At 44.1% G+C, this 25,803-nt stretch overlaps 1 protein-coding gene across 3 annotated transcripts in view; it reads left to right on the top strand.

The window, feature by feature from the left end:
- Positions 1-25,803, top strand: part of triob (trio Rho guanine nucleotide exchange factor b) — a 110,441-nt gene that overhangs the window by 47,585 nt on the left and 37,053 nt on the right. For all 3 annotated transcript variants that reach the window (XM_062399206.1, XM_062399205.1, XM_062399207.1), the window contains exons 6-19: positions 357-461; positions 561-1,025; positions 1,930-2,052; positions 9,308-9,499; positions 10,303-10,434; positions 10,863-11,093; positions 12,406-12,528; positions 13,526-13,717; positions 15,908-16,077; positions 16,669-16,843; positions 19,874-20,069; positions 21,572-21,738; positions 24,541-24,660; positions 25,598-25,696. In XM_062399206.1, the coding sequence (XP_062255190.1) occupies positions 357-461; positions 561-1,025; positions 1,930-2,052; positions 9,308-9,499; positions 10,303-10,434; positions 10,863-11,093; positions 12,406-12,528; positions 13,526-13,717; positions 15,908-16,077; positions 16,669-16,843; positions 19,874-20,069; positions 21,572-21,738; positions 24,541-24,660; positions 25,598-25,696 (2,490 nt within the window). The remainder of the gene's footprint in view (positions 1-356; positions 462-560; positions 1,026-1,929; positions 2,053-9,307; positions 9,500-10,302; positions 10,435-10,862; positions 11,094-12,405; positions 12,529-13,525; positions 13,718-15,907; positions 16,078-16,668; positions 16,844-19,873; positions 20,070-21,571; positions 21,739-24,540; positions 24,661-25,597; positions 25,697-25,803) is intronic.

The raw sequence follows: 25,803 nt of genomic DNA, 5'->3' as shown, positions 1-25,803 counted from the left end.
AGGGAACCTCAACAGTTTCTGTTTTTATTTCCTCTGAGCTGACCTTTGTGTTTCCATTTTATTAATGAAAACATGAACGCTGGATAAAATGTCTGGAATGTTTGTTCTGGTCGTACCACCTATCTAAACGGTTGACACAAGGGGCCTCTGGTTCTACACATTGTTTTCATAATCTAGCTTTAATGGTGGAAAATATTTTGGTCTGTTAACGTTTGATTAGTTTGAAATATGGAGATGGTGACTGTAAATTGTGGTGGTCTAATACCCTGCTTTTATTATTTTCTTTCCAATCAATCCCTTCTTCATTTCCTATACCCTCTGACCTCATTCGTCCACCAAACACCCCTCCACAACAGACGGTGATGGTCTCCTTAGAGGGTTTAACCAAGATCGTGGATCCATCCCAGCTGACAGCCGACTTCGAGGGCAGCCTAGATTACAACCATGACGACTGGATCGAGGTTTGGATACTTCTTTTTCTATTTGTGTGTTGTAGAAGTCGACTTGAGGTTTTTGTTTGTTTCTTGTTCCTTTTTCTAACACTTAAACTGCACTTTTAGGTGCGGCTGTCGTTTGAGACCTTTGCCAGCGATGCCACGCGGGCCCTGGCGCGCCTGGAGGAGCTGCAGGACACCCTGTCACAGCGCGATCTCCCCCGGGACCTGGAGGGGGCGCGGAGGCTCATGGAAGATCATGCCGGGCTGAAGAAAAGGGCCACCAAGGCGTCCGTGGAGGAGCTGGACACGCAGGGACGACGGCTGCTCCAAAGGCTGAACTTACAAACTGCGGGAGGTGGTGGTGGCGGTGACAGCGGGTACGGCAACCGGGCCGTCGGAGCCAGCGGAGACTCCAACGACCACCACCATGGTTTCCACGCAGACGCACACAACCTGGTGGCGAAAGTGACGGGTTTGTTGGATAAGTTGCACGGGACGCGGCAGAACCTGCAGCAGCTGTGGCACATGAGGAAGCTGAAGCTGGACCAGTGTTTCCAACTGAGGCTGTTTGAACAGGACGCTGAGAAGGTCAGAGCGCTGTTCTACTCTACTCTAATACTAAGTTCTTTATACTCTAATCAATTCTATTATATTGTTGTCTATTGTGTTCTATCCTTCTCTACTCTACCCTACTCTATTCTATTCTGTTCAATTCTATTATATTCCTCTCTACTGTACTCTATTCCAATTTCAACATGATGATAATTAACTGTACAAGATGCAATTTGTGCACTGTTGCCTCTTTACTCTTTTGCCCCTCAGTGCCTCTATGTTAGAATATGCAAATGCTGCATTTCACTTCTTCATGCGTGCAGGTATTTCCAGGTCATCCAGTCTTGGCTGGGTAATAGAAAATAATACAATAACTCAGACATCTAAGTCCTTGGATCAACTTTCATCCCTGTGTAGGCCAGATTAGCAATAATGTGTGTGAATATAGTGGTAAAAGTTGGCAGACTGAACCTGCTGGTTGTTGTTGACAGAATGTTATGTCATATATCCGAATAATATAAATTCTTAAAAACGAATTCTGTAATATAAGATTGAGTTGTGTATGTGCTTGTGACAGCTCTATTTTAAATCTTGGTCAAATATTATTTGAGCTGTGCATGTGTCTGTGTGTGTGTGTGTGTGTTTGTGTGTGTGTGTCTGCGTGCACACACACACAGAGAGTGTGAGCCTGTGCGTCGTCAGTTTTTCAGGAGATGTGTGATGTGTGACTGGGAAACGTAGCAGGCAGTATGAGCTGTGCAGAGCTGGAGGCACACCCAGAGAGCTGCCATGAAAAGTGTCAGAGCTGTAATTAAAGACACCTTTGCCATACACCACGCATGTAGAGAGAAGGAACAAAGAAAGGGTTAAGCATGAAACATACACTTCTGCAGTGGTCAGGGATAAACTCAATTCTCTCCCTCTTTTGTCCCATTTGCAGATGTTCGACTGGATCATGCACAACAAGGGGCTCTTCCTCACCAGTTACACAGAGATCGGAGGAAACCACCAGCACGCCGTCGAGCTGCAGACCCAGCACAACCACTTCGCTATGAACTGCATGGTAAGACGCCGCCTTTGTCTCCTTCAGGCACACTCACACAGACTACGCAATCGCAAACTATTATCATTACTGTCCGTCACACCAGTCTCACAGCGCCGTACAACCACTACACACACACACACACACACACACACACACACACACACACACACAAACACCATCCTTCGGGCTTTGACTTGCTGCAGACGGATATTTCCGCTGTCTCCCTCATGTTATTCAGCTGTTTTTCACTCTACCCCAACTCTGCCCCACTCTGTCATGTCGTACCAGAGTGCTACTCACATAATTGACCCATAATGCCTCGATACCCCTCCCTTAGCAGTTTGCTGCCCTCTGCTGCTCTGCTCCACACCCCTCCCTGCCCTCCCATCCAGTACTTACATCTGTGGGACTCTGCTGTTGACTATTACAGACATTATAGCATTACTAGCTGCGAGCCAACATGTAAGCCCACTGAGAGTGTGCAGCGCTGTTGAAGACACATTTAGTGTCTCAAACTGAGGCCCGATGGATCCATTTTACCTGTCTGGATGGCAATGGATATAAATGGATGTAATAAGAAGGAAAGCTAAAAACTAGCTGAACTCGTTCTGCCCATTACCTCTGATTTGGAAAAAACACCTCTAACTGTAATTATTGTAAAGTGTGGCTAAGGGAAAGCAGGGTTGCTGGCCCACATCCTCCACTCATACGCCTTTCCCCCCAAGCTTAGCTCTGGTTCTTTTTACAGGCTCCGGTCAGGATTCTTAGAACCTGGTTGCATCCAGTGAACCAGCCCATGTTTTGACTGCTGTAATCAAGAACGCATCATTAACAAAGGGCGTTTCACAATGCACAATGAAAGTAAAGGCTGGTACAAACTGCTACTAAGAATGACTCACACAGTTTTTGGGGGGTTCTTGTTAGAATTTGACTTTTTCGGGTTCTTAATCATTTTGGTTGTGGTCTTAATGCTCAAAACCCAGAGCTGAACCCATTCCATTCAGGTGAATAAGGCGGTACCAGAGTTTCACTGTTGTCAGGGAGTGTTTGCGGGGAGCAATGTCAACATGAGGGGCCAGGGTCAGCATTAGTGACCACCCAAAGCCAGTTGTGTCAACACTGTTGGGTTTAGATGAACCAATAACCTCTGAAACAACAGTATTAGAAGGACAGATGGAACTAGATTATAAATTCACATATTTGTACAGTACACACACACACAAACACACACACACACACACAAACAACAGCCGGGTACACTCAGAGTAACCACCGCCCCCTCCACCCATTCTTCCACAGGAAACTGCATTTCCCCTTCCTGTTGCCTCAATGGAAATACAAATGTGTGTGTGTAGAGGTGTTGCCTGTGTCCTTTTGTTTGTCGCGGCTTCAACCTTGCTTTTGCAGTATTCTTATCAGTGATATTTGCGAGGGTTAGAGTAAACCGAATGCGTATGTGCCATGTTTCTATCACCAGCATCTATAATATTGCTACAGGTTCCTATATAGTTGAATTTTGCCTCTGTTGTGAGCAGCTGAGTGTAATGTATGAATAAAACACATTAATGACAGCAGTTGATACAAATGACTTGGCAGGAGGGACCGATTTTATTTATTCATTTTTTTAATGGGAGCATTGAACAGAAGAGTCTGCCCCGTCCGACCTCCCCATATTACTCTTTCATATACATTTAATATATTTAAAACAGGAATACATCACCCTGAGACAAATAAAGACTATAGAGGTTAACTCCTAGCAGTGATGCCTGGTACAAAGAGGGTTTCATTATGTGCAGTTATCGCTTTAGTCGCTGGCATTTGTTGTGATACCGCATTGATTTATACAACATTACACTCTGTATACTGTTACACATATAAAACCTACCAAGGCAATCATGAAACTTTAATGCTCCTCGTGGGTATACTCTGTAATTTCAGTAGCAAATAGTTCACAAAAAGACTGAATATGTTCATGATATGGAAAACACTGGAGCAGCCCTGAAGGCGCATGATACTTTAACTGTAGTTGATATGTAGGTTACCTCTATAGAAAAGTCCATGTGAACAATATAGAATCAGGGGTTGTTTTTTTGAGTTCCCTATAGGACATAGAATTAACACTTAACTTAAGATGGACCTCAGCCACATCCTGTGTCTCTACGTGGCTATTCTACAGGACAGGAAGCACGTGTGGCTCTGCTGTGGTGGACATTTGTTCGTCTTGTATTGTTGTACACTCACAATGAAAATACCCCTGTGGCCCTTACTGTTTTCCTGCTCTGGGGCAGACTACATAACTCTTTTCTTCCTTTTAAACCAAAGCACCATCTCACCTTGTTTGAAATATATATACGTTTGTGTGTGTGTGTGTGTGTGTGTGTGTGTGTGTGTGTGTGTCTGCTTATAGATGAGTGTGTGCTCTCCACACACATACAGGAGTCTGTTCCTTCTGAAAGTCATCATAGTTTCCTGTGGTATTATACCACATAAGACCTATCGTATGTTTTCTCTAGTGATATTTATTCTGTGTCTTTATAGTGTTATAATAGGATTACAGTCATTCAACTGTGCACTGCTGCTCTTTTGAGTATCACAACTTACCTACTGCTGTGTATATGAGAGCAGTCGGACTCCCCTGGTTTCACGTGTGACCCGTACGTCTTAGCGCACCGCTGTCGCTATTACCCTTGAGCTGACATCAGACATAATCCGGTGCTTTTTACAACCCTGGGTGAAGATTTTCCTGGATTTCGGACAGGTCTCTGCTTGACAAGAAGCCAAAGTAAAGCTATTCTGAAACCACTTTGAAACCCCAATTTCCCTAAACCCATCTTATGTAAGCTCAGTGCAACTTTGATGAGCGGTCATAATTCCTGTTGGTGGATCCTGTCTCTGTCTGTGGACTGTCGCTGGTGCTTGGTTCATCTCTCCTCCCCGTTGTGATCCAAACACGCAGACTAGGAGCCATAATAGGCTCCAGGAGCAGTAATTGAATAGAATAATAACAGGCTGTTAACACAGTCGTTAATTAGCGTTTGCTGATCCGTGCCTATCTACACAAAACAGCTTGGAGCCCATATATTAAAAAAAGACTGAAAGATTAAGAGGGAAATGGGTTCTTTTCATCTGTCACACTGGGGCATATGCTTCCCCAGTGAATGACTTTTTAATGTGTGGGTGTCTGTGTATGTGTGTAGGGAATAAGAGTTGGCTTATGACAAGAGTCCATGTTTTAACCTTTATTCTAACATTACTTACTCTCATCTCATCATCTCATTTTCATCCGCTTATCCGGGGTCGGGTCGCGGGGGGAGCAGCTCAAGCAGGGGGCCCCAGACTTCCCTTTCCCGGGCCACATTGACCAACTCTGACGGGGGGATCCCGAGGCGTTCCCAGGCCAGTGTTGAGATATAATCTCTCCACCTAGTCCTGGGTCTTCCCCGAGGTCTCCTCCCCACTGGACGTGCCTGAAACACCTCCCAAGGAAGGCGCCCAGTGGGCATCCTTACCAGATGCCCGAACCACCTCAGCTGACTCCTTTCTAAGTGAAGGAGCAGCGGCTCTAATCCGAGTTCCTCACGGATGGCTAAGCTTCTCACCCTATCCCTAAGGGAGACGCCAGCCACCCTTCTGAGAAAACTCATCTCGGCCGCTTGTACCCGTGATCTCGTCCTTTCGGTCATCACCCAGCCCTCATGACCATAGGTGAGGATAGGAACGAAGATCGACCGGTAGATCGAGAGCTTTGCCTTGCGGCTCAGCTCTCTTTTCGTTACAACGGTGCGGTAAAGCGAACGCAATACCGCCCCCGCTGCTCCGATTCTCCGGCCAATCTCACGCTCCATAGTACCCTCACTCGCGAACAAGACCCCAAGGTACTTGAACTCCTTCACTTGGGCTAAGGACTCATTTCCTACCCGGAGTAAGCAATCCATCGGTTTCCTGCTAAGAGTCATGGCCTCAGATTTAGAGGTGCTGATCCTCATCCCAGCCGCTTCACACTCGGCCACCAGCCGATCCAGTGAGTGCTGAAGGTCACAGGCCGATGATCCAATGAGGACCACGTCATCTGCAAAAAGCAGTGACGAGATCCTCAGACCACCGAACTGCAACCCCTCCCCACCCCGACTACGCCTCGATATCCTGTCCATGTATATCACAAACAGGATTGGTGACAAGGCGCAGCCCTGGCGGAGACCAGCATCCACTGAGAACGAAACTGACTGGCTGCCGAGGACGCGAACACAGCTCTCGCTTTGGGAGTACAGGGATTGGATGGCCCTGAGGATAGACCCCCTTACCCCATACTCCCGCAGCACCTCCCACAGTTTCTCCCGGGGGACCCGGTCATACGCCTTCTCCAGATCCACAAAACACATGTAGACCGGATGGGCATACTCCCAGGCCCCCTCCAGGATCCTTGCGAGAGTGAAGAGCTGGTCTGTAGTTCCACGTCCGGGGCGAAAACCGCATTGTTCCTCTTCAATCTGAGGTTCGACGATCGGCCGAACCCTCCTTTCCAGCACCTTGGAGTAGACCTTACCAGGGAGGCTGAGAAGTGTGATGCCCCGGTAATTGGCACACACTCTCTGGTCCCCCTTTTTGAACAGGGGAACCACCACCCCAGTTTGCCACTCCTTTGGCACTGTACCCGACTCCCACGCGATGTTGAATAGGCGTGTCAACCATGACAGCCCCTCAACACCCAGAGCCTTTAGCATTTCTGGCCGGATCTCATCAATCCCTGGGGCCTTGCCACTGCGGAGATGTTTGACCACCTCAGTGACCTCCACCAGGGAAATTGACGATGAAACACCATCAACCTCGAGCTCTGCCTCCAACATAGAGGGCGTGTTATTCGGATTCAGGAGTTCCTCAAAGTGTTCCTTCCAACGTCCGACAACCTCCTCAGTTGAGGTCAACAGAGTCCCATCCTTACTGTACACAGCTTGGATGGTTCCCCGTTTCCCCCTCCTGAGGTGCCGGATAGTCTTCCAGAAACACTTTGGTGCCGACCGAAAGTCCTTCTCCATGACCTCTCCGAACTTCTCCCACACCCGCTGCTTAGCCTCCGACACGGCAGCAGCTGCAGCCCTTCGGGCCTGTCGGTACCCTGCAACCGAGTCAGGAGTCCTCCAGGATATCATATCCCGGAAGGCCTCCTTCTTCAATCGGACGGCTTCCCTGACCACCGGTGTCCACCACGGTGTCCGAGGGTTACCGCCCCTTGAGGAGCCTAAGACCCTGAGGCCACAGCTAGCCGCCGCAGCTTCAGCAATGGAGGCTTTGAACACCGCCCACTCCGGCTCAATGCCCCCAACCTCCACAGGAATGCCAGAAAAACTCCGCCGGAGGTGTGAGTTGAAGATACCTAGGACGGGGGCCTCCTCCAGACGTTCCCAGTTCACCCGCACTACTCGTTTGGGCTTACCAGGTCTATCCGGAAATTTCCCCCACTCCCTGATCCAACTCACAACCAGATGGTGGTCGGTTGACAGTTCCGCCCCTCTCTTTACCCGAGTGTCCAAAACATGCGGCCTCAGATCAGATGACACGATCACAAAATCGATCATTGATCTTCGGCCTAGGGTACTCTGGTACCAGGTACACTTATGAGCACCCTTATGTTCGAACATGGTGTTTGTTATGGACAATCCATGGCTAGCACAGAAGTCCAATAACAAACGACCGCTCGGGTTCAGATCAGGGAGGCCGTTCCTCCCCACCACGCCTCTCCAGGTGTCTCCATCGTTGCCCACGTGGGCGTTGAAGTCACCCAGCAGAACTACGGAGTCCCCTACTGGAGCCCCATACAGGACTCCATTCAGGGTCTCCAAGAAGGCCGAGTACTCTGAACTGCTGTTTGGTGCATACGCACAAACAACAGTCAGAGTTTTCCCCCCTACAACCCTTAGGCGCAGGGAGGCGACCCTCTCGTCTACCGGGGTAAACTCCAACACCGCGGCGCTCAGCCGGGGATTTATGAGTATCCCCACACCCGCCCGACGCCTCACGCCCTTGGCAACTCCGGAGAAGAATAAAGTCCAACCCTTATCCAGGAGTATGGTACCAGAGCTGAGACTGTGCGTGGAGGTAAGCCCCACCAGATCTAACTGATAGCGCTCCACCTCCCTCACAAGCTCCGGTTCCTTTCCCCACAGCGAGGTGACGTTCCACGTCCCCAGAGCCAGCTTCTGCCGCCCGGGTCTGGTCCGTCGAGACCCCCTACCTTCGCTGCCACCCATGTGGCTGCGCACCCGACCCCAACGGGTCTTCCCACAGGTGGTGGGCCCATGAGATGAAAAGAGGGGGGGTGCCACGTAGTTTGTTCGGGCTATGCCCGACCGGGCTCCGTGGCAAACCCGGCCACCAGACGCTCGCCATCGAGCCCTCCGTCTGGGCCTAGCTCCAGACGGGGGCCCCGGGCTTCCTCCGGGCTGGGTCCCACATTACTTACTGTGTACGCAAATATAATTGTAGCCAATATATTTCAAAATAAGAAACATGAATTGCTTTTAAAAAATATAGCCAATCTTGGTCATTTATAGGAATAGTTAAAGCTTGATGCATAATGGTCCCGGAAAATGAAACTACAGCAACACACAACCTAGCAGCCTGTTCACTAACCAAATATTAACAAAACACAGGACTTTGATTGGAGCAACTTTATGGGGATTATTTTCTATCTTTATTCAAGAGCGCGGTCTAGATTTCTTTTAATTCCGCTTGAGCTCTTCTTCTGATGCTTCTCTGTGGACGTAGACAGGCTGGGACAATTTCACTTATCAACACTACACTTGGCTTTCTATTGGTCGGGGGTATTTTGACAGAGACTTGTTGCACAAAAATAAAAATCCAAGTGCCGAAGAAACAATCCAAGAACAGGGTAGAAATCTGAGGTCAAACGTTTTCTGCTCGCACAGAAGCAGAGCTGACTCTGGAGTGCAGGAAATCCATCCAAGCAACAAAGTATCCGGGTAAAAGCAGAGCAAATGTAAGCACATGCAGGGGCTGTTTGAGTGCGAGCGCAGGGTTATGAGCGAAAGCATTTCAAAATCTGGATGTGAAATCAATAAGTCCTGGTTTCAAACTGAAAGACCGCACTCCTGAATAAAGCCAGACTTTAAAAACATAAAGCTTTGCCATTCACTTTGTCTGTCGAGAAGATGTGAAGCATAGAGAAACACATGATACGATGTATTTGAATTTAAAAACCTGTTGCATATATCTCGATCTTTGACATCTGGCCTCTCCGTCCCTCCCCCCAACACAGAACGTGTATGTGAACATCAATCGGATCATGTCAGTGGGGAACCGGCTCCTGGAGTCGGGCCACTACGCCTCGCAGCAGATCCAGCAGATCTCAGGCCAGCTGGAGCAGGAGTGGAAAGCCTTCGCCGCAGCGCTGGACGAACGCAGCACCCTGCTGGAGATGTCCGCCAGCTTCCACCAGAAAGCAGACCAGGTAGGACGCAGCTCTGATGATGTCCCTTCAACTGCAAAACTGAGACCTCACTTATACGCACAAGCTTATTCTTATTATGAATATATGTTCTTTATTTATATATATATATGCACAAAAAACACATGCATACTGTAAATACTGTGTTATCAGAGGAGGATGAAGCATACAGTTTAAAGCTAAAAAAGTTTTTCTGTCATTGAGTTTGCCTGTATACGTCAGCATTAAAATAAATAATTGGAAAAAAATGATAGAGAAAGAGAAAGAGATTGAACTTTTTGGGCTTTAGTACAAGGTCGATGCACTGGTGCAGCCTGTATTAGACCTAATTAGCCATATATTGATTTGCTTATGGTTGCAGTAACAGCACTTTGGTTTTATTGCTGACACCTATTTCTTGCTCAGTGGCTCCTTTCATGTTCAATCTTTAAGGTCAACTTTCTATTTAGTAACAGAGCCAAACAGAGAAGTGTATCCTATTTTTTTCCTGATATATTTGTGGCAAAATGGACTTAACTACTGATTCACTGAGTTGCTCTGATAATAAGATAATAAGTCGTTTACAGCCCCGAGTGATTAACCAGACCTACACACAGGTGTTGCCCTTCTCTCTTTCATTATAAACTATTACGACTAATAATCGTTATTTTGTTTGAAGATTTCTGATTGTGTCTGTTTTATATTTGTTAAACCTTAAAAATTAAAGGTTTGCTGAATTAAAAAAATGAAGTGTAACTAAGGCATCAAATTAAAAGTCCTTCCATGTATGTTACAAATCAGTACTCTTTTGTGTTGTCTCTCGTCAGTACATGAGTAAAGTGGAGCCGTGGGGTAAAGCGTGTGGTGAAGGAGAGCTGCCGTCCGAGCTCCAGGATCTGGAAGACACTATCCACCATCACCAGGGATTATATGAGCACATTACCACTGCGTACTCTGAGGTCAGCACACACACACACACACACACACACACACACACACACACACACACACACACACACACACACACACACACACACACACACACACACACACACACACACACACACACACACACACACACACACACACACACACACACACACACACACACACACACACACACACACACACACACACACGTGAACTTTTATTCAGGATAAATATCTTAAAACTTAAAGTTATACTTCTATAATTTGTTGAATATTGATTATTGGACTACCTTTGCTCACTGTATTATTAAAGATACTTTTCTAGTTATATTAATGGATTATTTAGTTTTCACTTAGATCCAATTTAAATTTAGTTATCTGATGATTCTGAGGACCTGAGACATTGCATATTCAGGTGATCAATACTGTTTCTCAATCAACTCATCAAACTTTTACAGGTAAGCCAGGACGGCAAGTCTCTGCTCGACAAACTGCAACGACCTCTGACCCCGGGAAGTGCAGATACGTTAATGTCATCAGCCAACTACTCCAAGGCCGTCCACCACGTCCTGGACATCATCCACGAAGTGCTGCATCACCAGAGGCAGCTGGAAAACATCTGGCAGCATCGCAAAGTTCGCCTGCACCAGCGCCTACAGCTGTGTGTCTTTCAGCAGGATGTGCAGCAGGTAAGCAGACAAACATAAACACGACGCAAAGTCCGACCTCCTATCCTGCCCTACGTGTTTATTGGTAATGATCCAGTTTTTGCAAAGCTTGTCATCTTGAGCGTTGAATCTGTTAAACCTTAGTGTCTCCCAGTTGTTGAAATGCCAAACAACCCTGATAATATTGATATATAGTTTTAGGGACATTTATGTCCTTAAGTTTTCTTTAATTGTGACACCACACAAAGATGATGATGCAAAAAGGTAAATGTTGTTCCTAATAAGTGACATATACCAGGCTGTGTTAATCTCATTATCATGTAGTATATAGTAAATAGAAATTAAACGAAAGAAAAGCAAAAGAAATCTCATTACCATGTATTGTAGAGAAAATAATTAGATACTTAGCTTTTATGATCAGAATTTATTTTGATTATAAATAAAGTCATTGAAAGTGTAAAATATTATAATATATATATATATAGTTTAACGGTAGTTTTAGGAAGCAAAATGATATTAAACCTGTGATATAATCAGCTCCAGCTTCTACAAAGACTTGTATCACTTCCTCCTGAGCTGTCAGAGTGAGCGTCTCTGTTTCTGTGTGACTGTCGGAGCTCTTAGATCAACACCACTGAGGTGCTGTACACTGTCGTCAACACGTTTCTGCCCTTGGGCATGCACTCTCTCTGCCTCTCGGCCCCCTCACTCTCTCTCTCTCTTTCTTGCTGTATCTTTGCTCTTTTCTTCTCCCTCTTCCATCCGCTCTTTCATCACCCTTTTCTCTTGGTAGTGGTTTCCATGGTGATGCAATTGACTGTCACATTTGGTGTTGCGGGCATTGTGCACATGTTGAAATGCGTTTGTCCCATCAAAATAACTCCCAGTGAGACCTTGAGAACATCATGAAAAAACTCCATTCATTACCACACATAGAAACAGATGGAACCATCTGTTTAATAGATAATAAGGTCATTTCATACAAAGATTTGTAGCTAATCTCATCCGCAGCAGAAGTGTTGACACTTTACGCTGCACTGGATTTTCTGTTCAGCAAAAAGTAATGCATGTTTGCATTTGTGTAGTTTAGACATGACAGACTGTAGATGAAGAAAGGGGGAGTAAAGAAAAGGGGGGATGAGCGGAGAGGGTGAGAGAGATGACATCTATAGATGAGTGTAACTCTGTGTGTCGTGAATGCAGCCATTTCAGTCAATTGCCCCCCCCTACTGCTTGGAAACGTGTACTGCATTCTCAATAAATGGTCATTCTGTGGAATTGTGCATACTTATTCAAATATAAATTGTGTGTGTGTGTTTGTGTGTCTTCCAAGGTGCTGGACTGGATAGAAAACCATGGCGAGGCCTTCCTCAGTAAACACACGGGTGTTGGGAAGTCTCTGCACAGAGCCAGAGCTCTGCAGAAGAGACACGAGGACTTTGAGGAGGTCGCACAGGTGAGTTAACAAATAATGCATCTGAAAGTGAGAGCATCTAATCAACCAAAGAACATGCAAGTGTGAATGTTGCAGTCATTCAGACGTATGATTGAAAATTCAGTACAGGACAGGGATGCCGAATCAAATGGTAAATATCTGTAGTGTCCTGTTCAGTACAGCTCTTAAAGATGATGTTACAATTCTTCATACACATCTGTAAAACAGCTAGACCTATGTTGAGTATTTAGTTGACTTGTTCATGTTTACGTTTTTTCAAATGTTTACAACAAAGTTCAGACGTCGGGAAATCAACAATTTCATTCAAGATAACAGGACGTTTCATTTTAATGAAAACATCCTTTTATCACGTCATATCCCCTGTCCCTGTGTCTTTGTCCCTGTGTCTTTGTCCCTGTGTCTTTGTCCCTGTGTCTTTGTACGTCTCTGATGTAACTTCCAACATGTGACGGAGGAAAAACACGCTTCCAGACACTTGAGGCTTTTTAGCCAGTAGGCTGTTTTTTTCCCTTCCATTTTTTGTAATGATCTCTTAATGATTAATCATTGCCGTTTATTGTGTAACGTACTAAAACTTTAATACATTACCTCAGCCGGGAACATAATTTGCATCTGAGTCATATTTTCATTGGCAATGGTGGAGAAAAACAACTACACCCATGATCCTACCCTGCTTCATGACATCATCAAACCAGTTGTCTGTTATTGTTCCCAGCCAAAGTTACATGTTATTATTATTATCAATTATTTGTGGCAAAATGTATGAGATAGTGCGACCCTCCACGCATCCATTAACTGAACCTGCTTTAACGAGAGGCTGCAGGGGGCTTGAGCCTATCCCAGCTGACACTGAGTACTTCCTGGACAGGTCACCGGTCAGTCAATAGACCCGAAATCTTCGGGTTGTGTGTGGCCTGCAAAATTGTGGCCTACAAAATTGTGCTGTTTATTATACTGTTATTAACTACATTTTAAATCGGTAATTTTAATGTTTCAGAATACCTACACCAATGCTGACAAGTTGCTGGAGGCAGCAGAGCAGCTCGCCCAGACCGGAGAATGTGACCCGGAGGAGATTTACCAGGCTGCTCACCAGCTCGAAGATCGCATCCAGGACTTTGTACGACGCGTTGAGCAGCGAAAGGTCCTGCTGGACATGTCTGTTGCCTTCCACACCCACGTCAAAGAGGTGTGTATCTTCTTTTCATGTCCTCTCCTCTCTCCTCTCTCCTCTTTCCTCTCTCCTCTCTCCTCTCCTCACCAGAGGAATATTAGTTTATTGGTCTCATACCAACTTCAGAGTTGGAGTCAATCGTGAAAAATTAATCTCAGTAAGAACACATGTTGTCCACCATCAGCAACTGAATCATCTTTTGCTGTTGCCTCTCATATTTTCATATTTAAAAGGATGGAAACTATAATTGTTACAGTTGTGTACAATGTATCCACATATATATGCACAAATTGATTTATAAGGACAAAAAGGAAATGTCAGAATGACATGGTATCATATTTTTGTAGTTCTACTCAAAGATTAAATGCCATGAAATGAATCACAATTGAATTTTTAATGTAGTTAATGTGTTGAATTGTTAAGGTAGTTATAGCAGACAGCAAGAATTCTGCTTCTACATCACACACTTAAAGAGTTGTCACCAAAAGTACTGCACAAAAGTATTTGCACCAAATTAGCGTTTGCTTTTTAGTTCACTGTCTTCATCGTGACGGAGATTTTTTGCAATGTGTGACAGTGTTTTAGGGTGTGTGTATTTGTGTGTGATTAAATGTGCAGCGTTGCTCTCAACGCTTCTGTTCTTGCCAAATTCATTACGTTCTCCCTGTGCAAACATCTGTGCTCCACTTTCCATCTGCAGTGCACAGTTACAGGAGATCTGCCTCCTCCCTCGTTGTATTAACTACTATCACCCTTTCCTTAATATTATTTTACCCTATTGCTTAAAAAATGAATAAAGAACATGCAAATTACACAGGGCAGAAAAGGAATAACCAACAATATACTGAAATGTGGTGATCGCTGCTCCACTCGGTGTTGTGTGACAATTTGGAAGTCGTACACTGTACATCTCTGTCTACATGAATCTCTACACACTCTGTCAGTTGTTAAAACTCCATCCTGTTTACAAGGACTCAGACTTTGTCATGGACTCATGTTGTTACTAATGAGCAAGTCTTAAATGTCCATATGGACTAATCTCCTTCACCCCATCTGTTATCCACACTGGTGTGTGTGTGCGTGCGTGCGTGTGCGTCAGCTCGCGTGTGTGTCTGCTCGCGTATGTGTGTGTCCAAGTGAATATTTTCAACATCACCTTTTCAAGTTCAACGTCTCGGATACTGTGCAGCATGAGAGGCATCAAACAGTTAACTGTAGAGCCAGAACTTGAACTATATTAAAGGATTCTTCTGCACTGATTTTCATTAACTAGACAGATGAATGAATATAAAATAAGTATTAATAATAACTTTATTTTGCACCCTTACAAAAAATCTCCTTTACGAAGTGTAAAGAAGGACAAATAAAAACAATCAAAGACAGAAAATTACATAATACAAAGTCTAAAACAACCAATAAAAAATGCAACATCCTTTCAAATTAGTGCCAAGGAAAAAAGAAGTTGCCCTAGATTTAAACCCAATGTAATAAAATGAATTACCAGGAGATTTTAATAAACAATTAATTTATGTTTCACTTATAGATAGATAGATAGATAGATAGATAGATAGATAGATTACTTTATTCATCCCCGAAGGGAAATTAAGTCGTCATAGCAGCCGGTACATTTGAATACAGTAAAATACAATACAATTGAATAAAATAAAATAAAATATAAAATATATCATATTGCGGTAGAAACAATAAAAACAGAAACACAAGATAAATGGGTAGATAAGGTGCAGTGGCAGATGATGTCTACATTTCATTAAGTGTCAGTGTAATCTGTAAGTTAAAGTGCGTTGCGGGGGTGATAATGGTGACGATACCTAAATTAGCCATGTTTCCTGAGAAGGCAGAGTAGGTGGTAGACAAGCCCTAGGTGCTCGGGTCTCTCTCCTGCAGTGTGGATCGTGTGCCAGGGCTTTAGTGGCCTGAGCCAATTCATCCAGATGGCTAATCCGTTACAAAGATGACCATTCACAAAACACCAGCTTTGAGCAGAGCTTGGTTGGATTTGATTTCTGTCTCCATTTCTGTCGGCGTGTGCATGTGGCAGCTTCTCCGTCAGCTCTTACCTCTGCAGGTCTGGGCCCACACCCTCTGCCAGCATGTGTCTGGTCGGTGTCTTCCTGCTCTTTTCTCCTCTCTGGGAGGCGCACGCCACATTTTAACCATCCTCCCTGTTCTGTCCATCCCTGTTAGCTGTGGACGTGGCTGGAGGAGCTTCAGAAGGAGCTGCTGGATGATGTGTACGCGGAGGCGGTGGAGGCGGTGCAGGAGCTGATCAAGCGTTTTGGCCAGCAGCAGCAGACCACCCTACAGGCTACTGTCAATGTCATCAAGGAGGGAGAGGACCTCATACAACAGCTCAGGTTAATGTTGTTACATCAAATTCACATTTCATTGGATTTTATCCAAGGCGATTTACAATTGATGCTTTAAACCATGAGGGTAAAAAACCCAGAACAACTGGAATTAAGTGAGAACAATTTGCTTCAAAAAAGCCAAAGTGCAAAGGAGTTTAGAGTTTTTGAAATTTCCTAGCCTTAGTGATTTCACATTTTTCCTGAAATCAAGTCAAGTAACAACAGTAACAATAATACAACTACAGAATTACTAAAGCAAAAGCAAACATGAAAGGGATTTCCTGTAACAGATGTAAATAAATTATATTGTTATTATTTTCTTTAAGTTCCTCAAGGATGTCTTTATAAGATCTTAGAGCCATTTCTGAGTGATCCGATAACATGTGGTCTGCTCCCAGTTCAGGTCTGAACGCACCCATGTGCTTCCTGAGATCTGACAAAGAAGATCCAAACACACAAACACATCACTAAACTCAGACTGGAATAAAACAAGTCCTTAGATTTGACCACCTTGGATTGGATCTCTCAGGATGGATGTTATGTACAGGGTCATTTACACTGTACCTGCACCCGCCTTATGTCTGACTCTCTCCACAGAGACTCGGCCATCTCGAGCAACAAGACTCCCCACAACAGCTCCATGGCGCACATCGAGAGCGTGCTGCAGCAGCTGGACGAGGCCCAGGGCCAGATGGAGGAGCTGTTCCAGGAAAGGAAGATCAAACTGGAGCTCTTCCTCCAGCTCCGCATCTTTGAGAGGGACGCGATCGACGTGAGTAGTAGGCGGGAGACGGAGGAGGCTTGGTGTGTGACGAGGATTTATTTTTGCTTTGTATCGTGCAATGTTCAGGCAACGTTAGAAGAGCGGTTGAAGCATAGTGGATCAGAGGAATTAAATATTTTTCGTCTATCAACTCTTGTAAGGAGGAAAAAGTTGGGGAGGAGGAGTGCAGGTGAAAACTAAACTGCAAAGGGTGTGATAAGTTGAAAAAAAAAATGGAATAATGTTTTCTTAAATACAAATGAATCAATTACATGTGGCAGGGGACCAACTGAAATGACTGTGACTCTGAGCTGATGGAGCGTTACACCATAAAAGAGAGATCGAGTCCTGGAGGGAGGACCCCCGCTGCTTCAGAGCTTGGTTGAATCCACAGTGATACGTGCCGCATTAAACCAGCGTTTAGTTCCACTTGACGCGTCTCATCCACTGACTCATTCCAATTTAGATTCCCTGTATCTGCTAATGTCTTAATGTCCCACTGCGATGCTGAATGCTTTTCTCAGTCGGGGCTCAGACGTGATAACTCCTCTTCTGAAAATTGTGTTTAATGTTCCTCCTGGTTTATGTTTATCGTGGACATCAAATGAGATTTTGTTGTGCCACAATATGTTTGGGGGAGAAATTAGACTCTCTCCGAGATGCAGGCTTCACATTCATTGAGGACAATGAAGGTAATAAGAAGAAGATATGGAAAGTATTGCGGCAGATTTGGAGAGTCCTGGGTGCTTGAACGGCAATGTGTGTGTCAGCAAATACTAATAATCACATTACTCCCTTCGCTGGGATGAAAATGAAGAAGTATGTATATCGATACATAGGGATCCGTGAATGGATTAGGGCCCAAACAAAGTTGGCATGTGTGGGAGCAAAACATTTCAAATACCGATATATCAGCTGGTATACATGTTTCAAAATATCATAATGATTCCGAAGATTTTATCAAACCCTAATGACAAAAAAAGTCAGTTGGTGAACAGCTCTCTGTACAGCAGCGGTAGTGCAGCCTCAGGCCTTTACTTACCACAGCTCAATTCCTGAAGGTTACTTTTACAATTTGTGAAAGAAAGCTGCATCCAGCATCACCACAGGAAAAGTAATCCAGCCAATTCAAACAAAATATATGGACCTTGAACTTAAAAAAATAAAAGTATTAACTCAACTTTACATATGGTTGTGATATTAAAATTCTGCCCATGCATGAATTTTCCTTCACCGTGTGATAATAGAAGTGTTGTTGCTGCTTCGAAGTTTTTTGCACGCACACAAACACACACACACACACACACACACACACACACACACACACACACACACACAGGATTAATATGACACGGTGTTCAAGCATGAAGATGGGTGGAGGAGGCATTTTTTTGCTCCACTCCCTGCCCACACAAACACACACACACACACACACACACACACACATATGACTCTCCCTCATGGCTTAGTAGGGGTGTGTGTTTGAGGTGAGAGCACGGGTTCAGACGAGACACACACCCGTCTCACCGTTCTCTCTTCTTCTGTCGATAAGTTTGTATCACTGAGCAAAACTGAGAAGAAGAAGAAAACCTTGTCAAAGAGGAGACTTTCCTCCATTAGTAGCTTTTTACGGCGCTGGTAGCTGAGGGAGATGGTCTTCTTGCACACAGAGGGCATTTTTCTCAACTTGAAACCTAGAGGAGAGCAGAGAGTGGATGAATCCTCGGTAAGTTTCTGCTTTGTTGCCAGTTTGTGAAAAGATATCGTTGTTAGTTTGCTCTGTGTGTATCCAGATTCCTGGAGTTCTTTGCCACAAGGCAAATACACTGTTGCATATGGAGGGAGAACAAAGCTTTTTATTGCAGAAGAGATTTATCTTTCTATAAACATATTCATTGGAGGGCTGCAGAGCAATAAGAGCCATCAAGTAAGGACATATACTTTTACATATTGCTTTCCCTTTATTGTTTTGAATAATAGATATTTAATGTATTTGTTAAAAAATCTCGATTAAGATTTAGCAAGCAATAAGTTGTTTACCTGGATTTCCTCATTTAGAGGATATTGCATTAGTCCAAGACCTGTATGGATCCAGGTTTGAGGAGCCACTCTGCAATCTGCCTGTTTTTAGGTAGATGTTTTTAATAGAGCTCAGCAGGTCCCTCATCGTCACTCAACTACAGAACTGTGCTAGTTGAATACCCGGAAAGTAAAAAATGTATCCATGCTGTATTCATATGGGCAGATCAAATTGAATGCAATTGTTAAACATGGCTGCAATTAAATAATGACTCTCAAACAAGAGACTTGCTAAAGAGAAAAGTTTTAGGCTCACATTTTATGGAGTTCATCACTTCTGGTCTCCAGGTAGAGGGGAATTTAATAAGACTGAGGAAAAAAAACTAGAGGAAAAAAGCAGTGATAGAAGCTGCAATGACAAAAAGAGCAAGTCAGGAAACAGGGATCTCCTGATAACATTTATTAAATTATAATGAATATTATTACAGAAAACTGGATGAATTATTAAACCCATTTGTAGTATCAGTCTGTCTCAATAAAGATTCTCCGCTACTCTTCAGCTCCATTAGATAAAGGCCTCTGTATATCAGTTCTTCATGCCCCCAGGGTCTGAGGTGAGTTCTGAGGCAGAGTGAGGAGCAGGTCTCCCTTTAAAAAAGGGAGCGAGACAGACAGAGCTGCATGTTTCCAGGATCTCTGTGCCCATCGTTTCATGATTCAGTGTGCGTGGGCGGTCGGAGACAAGCACCGACATCTCAGTACATCTGCTTTCCCAGTCGTGCATCAGCAGTGTGATATGTTGTCCTTTATTTTGACAGTTACTTGAGGCTGTCGGATTAGAGAAATGACTGTAACATGAAAATGATATGGATAATTACATGACTATGCGGTTTGTTTGTGCAGCTGTGATTTACACCTTTTGAATTTGTGTGATGGTGAAAAAACAGCGATTCTTGACATCCTTGGACAATCCAACCCTATATTTTGACAAAGAAATGTTTTTTAATCTTTCAAATTCAGATCATCTCAGACCTGGAGTCATGGAACGAGGAGCTGTCGCAGCAGATGAGTGACTTTGACACGGAGGACCTGTCGCTGGCCGAGCAGAGGCTGCAGCATCATGCAGACAAGGCGCTCACCATGAACAACCTCACCTTCGACGTCATCCACCAGGGACAAGAGCTGCTGCAGTACGTCACCGAGGTCCAGGCATCTGGTGAGTGACGGAACAGAACGCCTCACCTGAAGTGTTTATCAATGCACCGACAAACAAATGCACCAGACGCAAGCATAGGTCAACTCACATCTCTAGGAATCACAGATTTTTTGTTAATTTGTGTGAATGAAAAGTTTTGTTTAAGGAAAGAGGGGGAGGGAATAAGAGGAAGATCTTTAACTGAGTAGATTGGACATCTTGATCCATAAGAGTTGTGTTCATGTTGGGTTAAACTGCTCTTGGGCAACACCGTACATAAACATGGCCAACTCGTCTCCACTGCCTCGCACCAACCAGAAAAGATGATAATATATCCTTTATACGAACCCCGCCATCTTGGCAATTTGGAACCAGAGTCTGCACAATAGTGATCAGTGAGATGGAGTTGCAGTATCAAAGTCTCATCGATACATATGCTTGACCAATCAGGAGTCAGTCTCAGTTGTCAAACTTGACGTTTCACCTCTTTTTACAGTATTAAAAGATTAGGACTAAATTTAACGGAATAAGTATCACTTGAGCAAACAAAGTGTGATAGGAAAAATGTATTTAATGTGTAGTGTGACTTTTTAATTGGTTCCATATCCCATCCACTAACATGGAGGAGACAGGATAACAAACTCTATGAGCAACACACAACGAAATGTTTCTTTTTAGATGACACGCAGGTGTTGTTGTGTTTTTCACCTCACAGTTCAAACTTAGCTCATTTAATTCAGAGATCTGCCTCTGCAGCCGACCACCTACACTGCTGCTGATAGTCACATGGCAGACTTAATGATGCTGGAGTTATACCTGTGTAGCTAACCTCAGGATGGCAGTTATGAACCAAGGCCAGCTCTGTGGCTCGCTGCACGACTGGCACACGACGCTGCGATGCAATGCAGGACAAAATTATGAGGGGGGATTATGCAAATGCTAAATTTTCTGTGAAATGTTTCTTTTGACAAGAAATGACATGATTTAGTCATCTCCCACCAGATCAGCATTGTACTGTACTACATGTGAAATCATAAGCCATCCAGCTTTTATCATTCTACAAATGGCAGTAACAAAGAATGTCTTCATGAAATGCATTTTATAGCTTTCATGTAGACTTTGGTGATTTAGTGTCCAGATGTGTGCAGAATCACTACATACCTCTTCAATCCATAACCATCTAATCCCAGAAATAAGTGATTATTGAAGTAGTTACATATTTCAAGCCCCATTTGCCTTATGGAAGCTTAATAAATCCACTACATAAAGATTTTAATTTGGATCCACTCAAAATAACGCATTGATTCCAACCACCTAAAAGTGTGAAGATTCATTCATAATCCTCACAAAATTCTGGAGTCCTCTCTGATCTGGATTCTTCAACAAAAATTGTATGGGTTCTGTCCTGACCCATAATGCATCCTTCCACCAGGTTTCACGTTAATCCCTCCTGTAGTTTTTGTGTAATTTTGCTAACAGACAGAGGCCAAGATGGATTGTGATGAAATGTCCCTTGTGTGCAGGTGTGGAGCTGTTGTGCGACAGAGATGTGGACATGGCCACGCGGGTCCAGGACCTGCTCGAGTTCCTCCACGAGAAGCAGCAGGAGCTGGACCTGGCCGCGGAGCAGCACCGGAGACACCTGGAGCAGTGCGTCCAGCTGCGGCATCTACAGGCCGAAGTCAAACAGGTACTGGTGGAGAGGACGAGGACAAGAGGGTGAAACGGGAGACAGACACATGGGGTGTCTTAAAAAGGGGCTCTATGGCTCACAGAGGTTTGGTGGTTTGATCCTTGGCTTGGGCAAAACATTCAACCCTAAATTGCCCCTGAGAAAAACTTCTGCATATTGAATTAATGTGACTTCTGGAAGACTGATTAAGTGCTATATATGTATATTCTATTTAAAACCTAGTCTAAAAAGAGGACAAGCTTCAAAGGATCTGTGCTTTGTAGTTTTGAGATAACAATCCCTGTGTTATTCTCCCTTTTAACCAGAACAGAAATCCTATTTAAATTAGACTAGTGATATTAAGATGTGTTTGTCTGTCTAGGTGGAAACAGAGATCATACATGTTTTCACATAGGAATTCTCACATGATGCTTTTTTCTCTTGTAAGAGGTCAAACTGTCGTGTTATGGCGGAGAGTGTTGAGATGCTTATAGAGCTACGGGCTGTTCTGTCTGTACAAGAGCGCGACTCGATGACTCATCCCATGTCGACAATCTCTCTCCTTCCCTTCCCTTCCCCTCTCTCTCTCCTGGTATTTCACCCGTCTGTTTTAATGTCGAGACAAAGATCAACGACAGAGTGAGATAAATGGCGATTGAGGGTTAAATGAGACAAATGGACCAGAGAGCTGCTCAACAAGGGAAGAACGACATAGTTTCTTATTGTTGTGTCAGTGAAGAACATCTGAAACGAGCCATTTCCTGGGTTCAGTTGCAGAATTCAAAGCAAGAAAATTGTTCTGCGGTTAGTAATGTAGCCCACTGAAAGACAAACACTGAGCCATATTCATAATAAGGCTTGTTATGAGAGGGATTCAGCTGAATCACAACAGGCTCTATGTGTCGGCTTCTGTTAGAACTAATGAAAAATGTAGCATAAGTGGCAGATATGAGACTGAGACTAAGATAATCTACCAGAGGGAAGCATATCAGCAGATGCATGGAGGCAACTGACAGAGATGATGGTGTGATGCCAATATGATGTTATTTTTACTGATCAGCCCACAGACAGGCTGTAGCCAGGGCCTGTTACAGAAACTGTCTGTGCAGCCAATGCCTGGTTCGCACTGCACGCTTTTTAGTCCGATGTGTTAGTGTATTGTCGAACACTTCCGAGTCACCCCTGCACCTCTTTAAATAGTACTTCTTGAAATAAATGAGAATAAAACAACAAGGAGATAAAACATAAATAAGAAAGGTGGCGAAAGAAATTCTGATAAAGATCTGTTAAAACCAATTAAAATCAGGCATTAAAAGACTTTCCTATAAAAGTATGTTTTAAACATTGATTTAAAAACAGGAAAGTTAAGTTAAGAGACGGCAAAGTCTAATCTAGTCTCAGGCAAGAGCTTCAGGGTCCTGATGGCCAAAGCCCGATCACCTTTAGTTACCAGCCTTGACTCAGCAGTTGTTGTTTGGAAGACGTAAGGTTACGTCTTGGAGCATGGCGAGTTAGTGTCTCTGTCTTATTTCTGGGGACCAGAACTGTCTGAGCTTTTAAAGTTATTAAAAGAATCTTAAAATATAATCCTAATGGAGGGAGGCAGCTATCTGACAACTTTAAAAACAGCCACGTAGTCTGAATTCGGAATTAAAGTGATTTGTAAATCTGAGACAGTCGACCGCTGCCCCACAGTTGCTATTGTTAGAGCAGTATTTTTTGTGTTTTTAGCCCCACACCCAGAGCTAGTTACCTGTTTCTCTATGTCCTTAAGAAACAGCAAAGCTTTAGAACAGGGATTAAACATGTAGCAGGGGTTATAAATAAGATGATAAGTACAGTAAAGTGCTGTCAGGTGTAGTGGCATGAAGAAATATGTTCAGCAGACCTCATTGTCAGCCGTACCATACCTGTGAATCATATGTGTGAGTCATTCAGTTCTGCCAATATTCAGCTGCTGACATTCATAAATGACCCGCCTGAGGCCAGAGAAAAATGCAATGGAAACATTCAAGCCACGTTGGGAGGCGGCTGAACAACACGAGTCAGAGAGGGGTTGCATCATCACTTTTATAGCTGAGCTTCAGTTGCACCTCTGCCCATCGCCCACACAACAGATGTGCTTTGCTGAGTCAGAGAGAGAGAGAGAGAGAAGTGTCTTTGAGAGAGAACCGTTTGGCAAGAAGTAGGCCAGCAAAACAATGATCAAATGGGATTTTGTGTGCATCCAGGTGTGCCTGTGTGTGTGTGTGTGTGTGTGTGTGTGTGTGTGTGTGTGTGTGTGTGTGTGTGTGTGTGTGTGTGTGTGTGTGTGTGTGTGTGTGTGTGTGTGTGTGTGTGTGTGTGTGTGTGTGTGTGTGTGTGTGTGTGTGTGTGTGTGTGTGTGTGTGTGTGTGTGTGCGCGCAGCAGGGGTGTGGTAGCTAAAGAGATTATTTACAGAGGGGAGAAATGTGTGCCTGCAAGGTGAGATTCGAAGAGACTGCAGGGATTGACATTGGGACAGAGTGAGGATGCAAGCGAATAAGAAGATGTCAAGGTTGAAAAGGCAATAAAGAGCGTGTATTATAAAAGAAAAATAAAGTACCAAAAAGTCGGGCCGCATTGGGGCAAGATTTCCCAAGAGTCGATGAGGCAAAGATGCAAAATAAGGGTAGAAATTTGAATCTCACATTTATTGAGTTTGATTAAATCAAGAAGTTTTCTGCACATAAGTACTGCAAATAAGTCTGGTCATTTAAAAAGAATGAAGAAGGAGTAATAACAATTTGCTCTGCCTGTTTGTGTGTGTGTGTGTGTGTGTGTGTGTGTGTGTGTTCTAGGTGCTGGGTTGGATCCGTAATGGAGAGTCCATGCTGAATGCCGGCCTGATCACCGCCAGCTCGTTGCAAGAAGCCGAGCAGCTGCAAAAGGAACACGAACAATTCCAACATGCAATAGAGGTAAAATACAAAAGAGTAATATGCTTCCTATTTTTCATCTTCTTCCTTGTCATCATGTTTCCTCTTTTCCCCACTTTTGCACCGGGCGTCTTCGTTGCCCTTCTGCCTTCAACCTTTCTAAAAACGACTCAGGTTCATGTCTACATGCACCTCCTCCTCCTCTTATCACAAGTCGCACATGAAATGGAATTATGAATAACTTACATCTCTACCTCTCTCTTACTTCTCTCTCTCTGCTTACCTTTCTCCTTTATTCCCTCTCTCTTTAACCATGGATTATGCAGGGTGCATTTTCTTTGAACTCTATCAAGCCTTAACTCATTTTATATGCAGGCCTGTGCCTGACCTACTTCTGCACAGCTCACATGTACACACGTTCAGAAAAAAAGCTGTGTCTAAGATTATTACACATGAGAGACTGGAACTGAAACACAAAAGCCATAACTGCAGTTTCTGAGAGAGTCGAAGGGATGTGGGAATTTTGTTCTCGACCATACCTTGCAGGTGCAGGAGCCATGAAGAAATATGTCAGGTTACCATTATCAAAAGTGACAGGAAATACTTCATTCCTCCTGTATCTCCGTCTGCTCCCCTTCCCTCAAGTGCTCCGAGTCCTTCAAGGATCAAAAGACTTATTCTCAGACTAACCGCTTTGACAAACCGCAAAATGTACCAGTCCTATTTTCTTTCAACCCCTTTTCTCATTTCCTTTCCTGACTGCTCCCCTCAGGCCAATCTTTGAGACAGCTCTAATCAGACTCTACCTTTATTTATTTAGCTTTTCCTCTCTTGCTCCCTGCTCCTCCACTCTCTGCCTAAAACTGCAGGGGCAACTGGAAGCTGGGATCATATTTTCCAAGCAATTATTGTGATTTAGAGATTCGTATAGCTCTTTTCAATTTCAGTGTTTTTTTCCTCTACCTTTACCCCGGTGCAGAAAACCCATCAGAGTGCACTGCAGGTCCAGCAGAAGGCCGAGGCCTTACTCCAGGCCAACCACTATGACATGGATATGATCAGAGACTGTGCAGAAAAGGTAGAGCTCTCTAAACATGTTACACATCGTTAACTGATAACAAGAATATCATTGTTAGCAGTGCAGTACCTTTATTAAAGCGTTAAGTTTAAAATGTATTTGCTTTG

This window comes from Platichthys flesus, chromosome 11 (assembly GCF_949316205.1).
Source record: "Platichthys flesus chromosome 11, fPlaFle2.1, whole genome shotgun sequence".
In the NCBI taxonomy this organism is placed as follows: Eukaryota; Metazoa; Chordata; class Actinopteri; order Pleuronectiformes; family Pleuronectidae; genus Platichthys; species Platichthys flesus.
The sequence above is the reverse complement of the archived record's forward strand: the minus strand, read 5'-3'. Positions and strand labels throughout refer to the sequence as shown.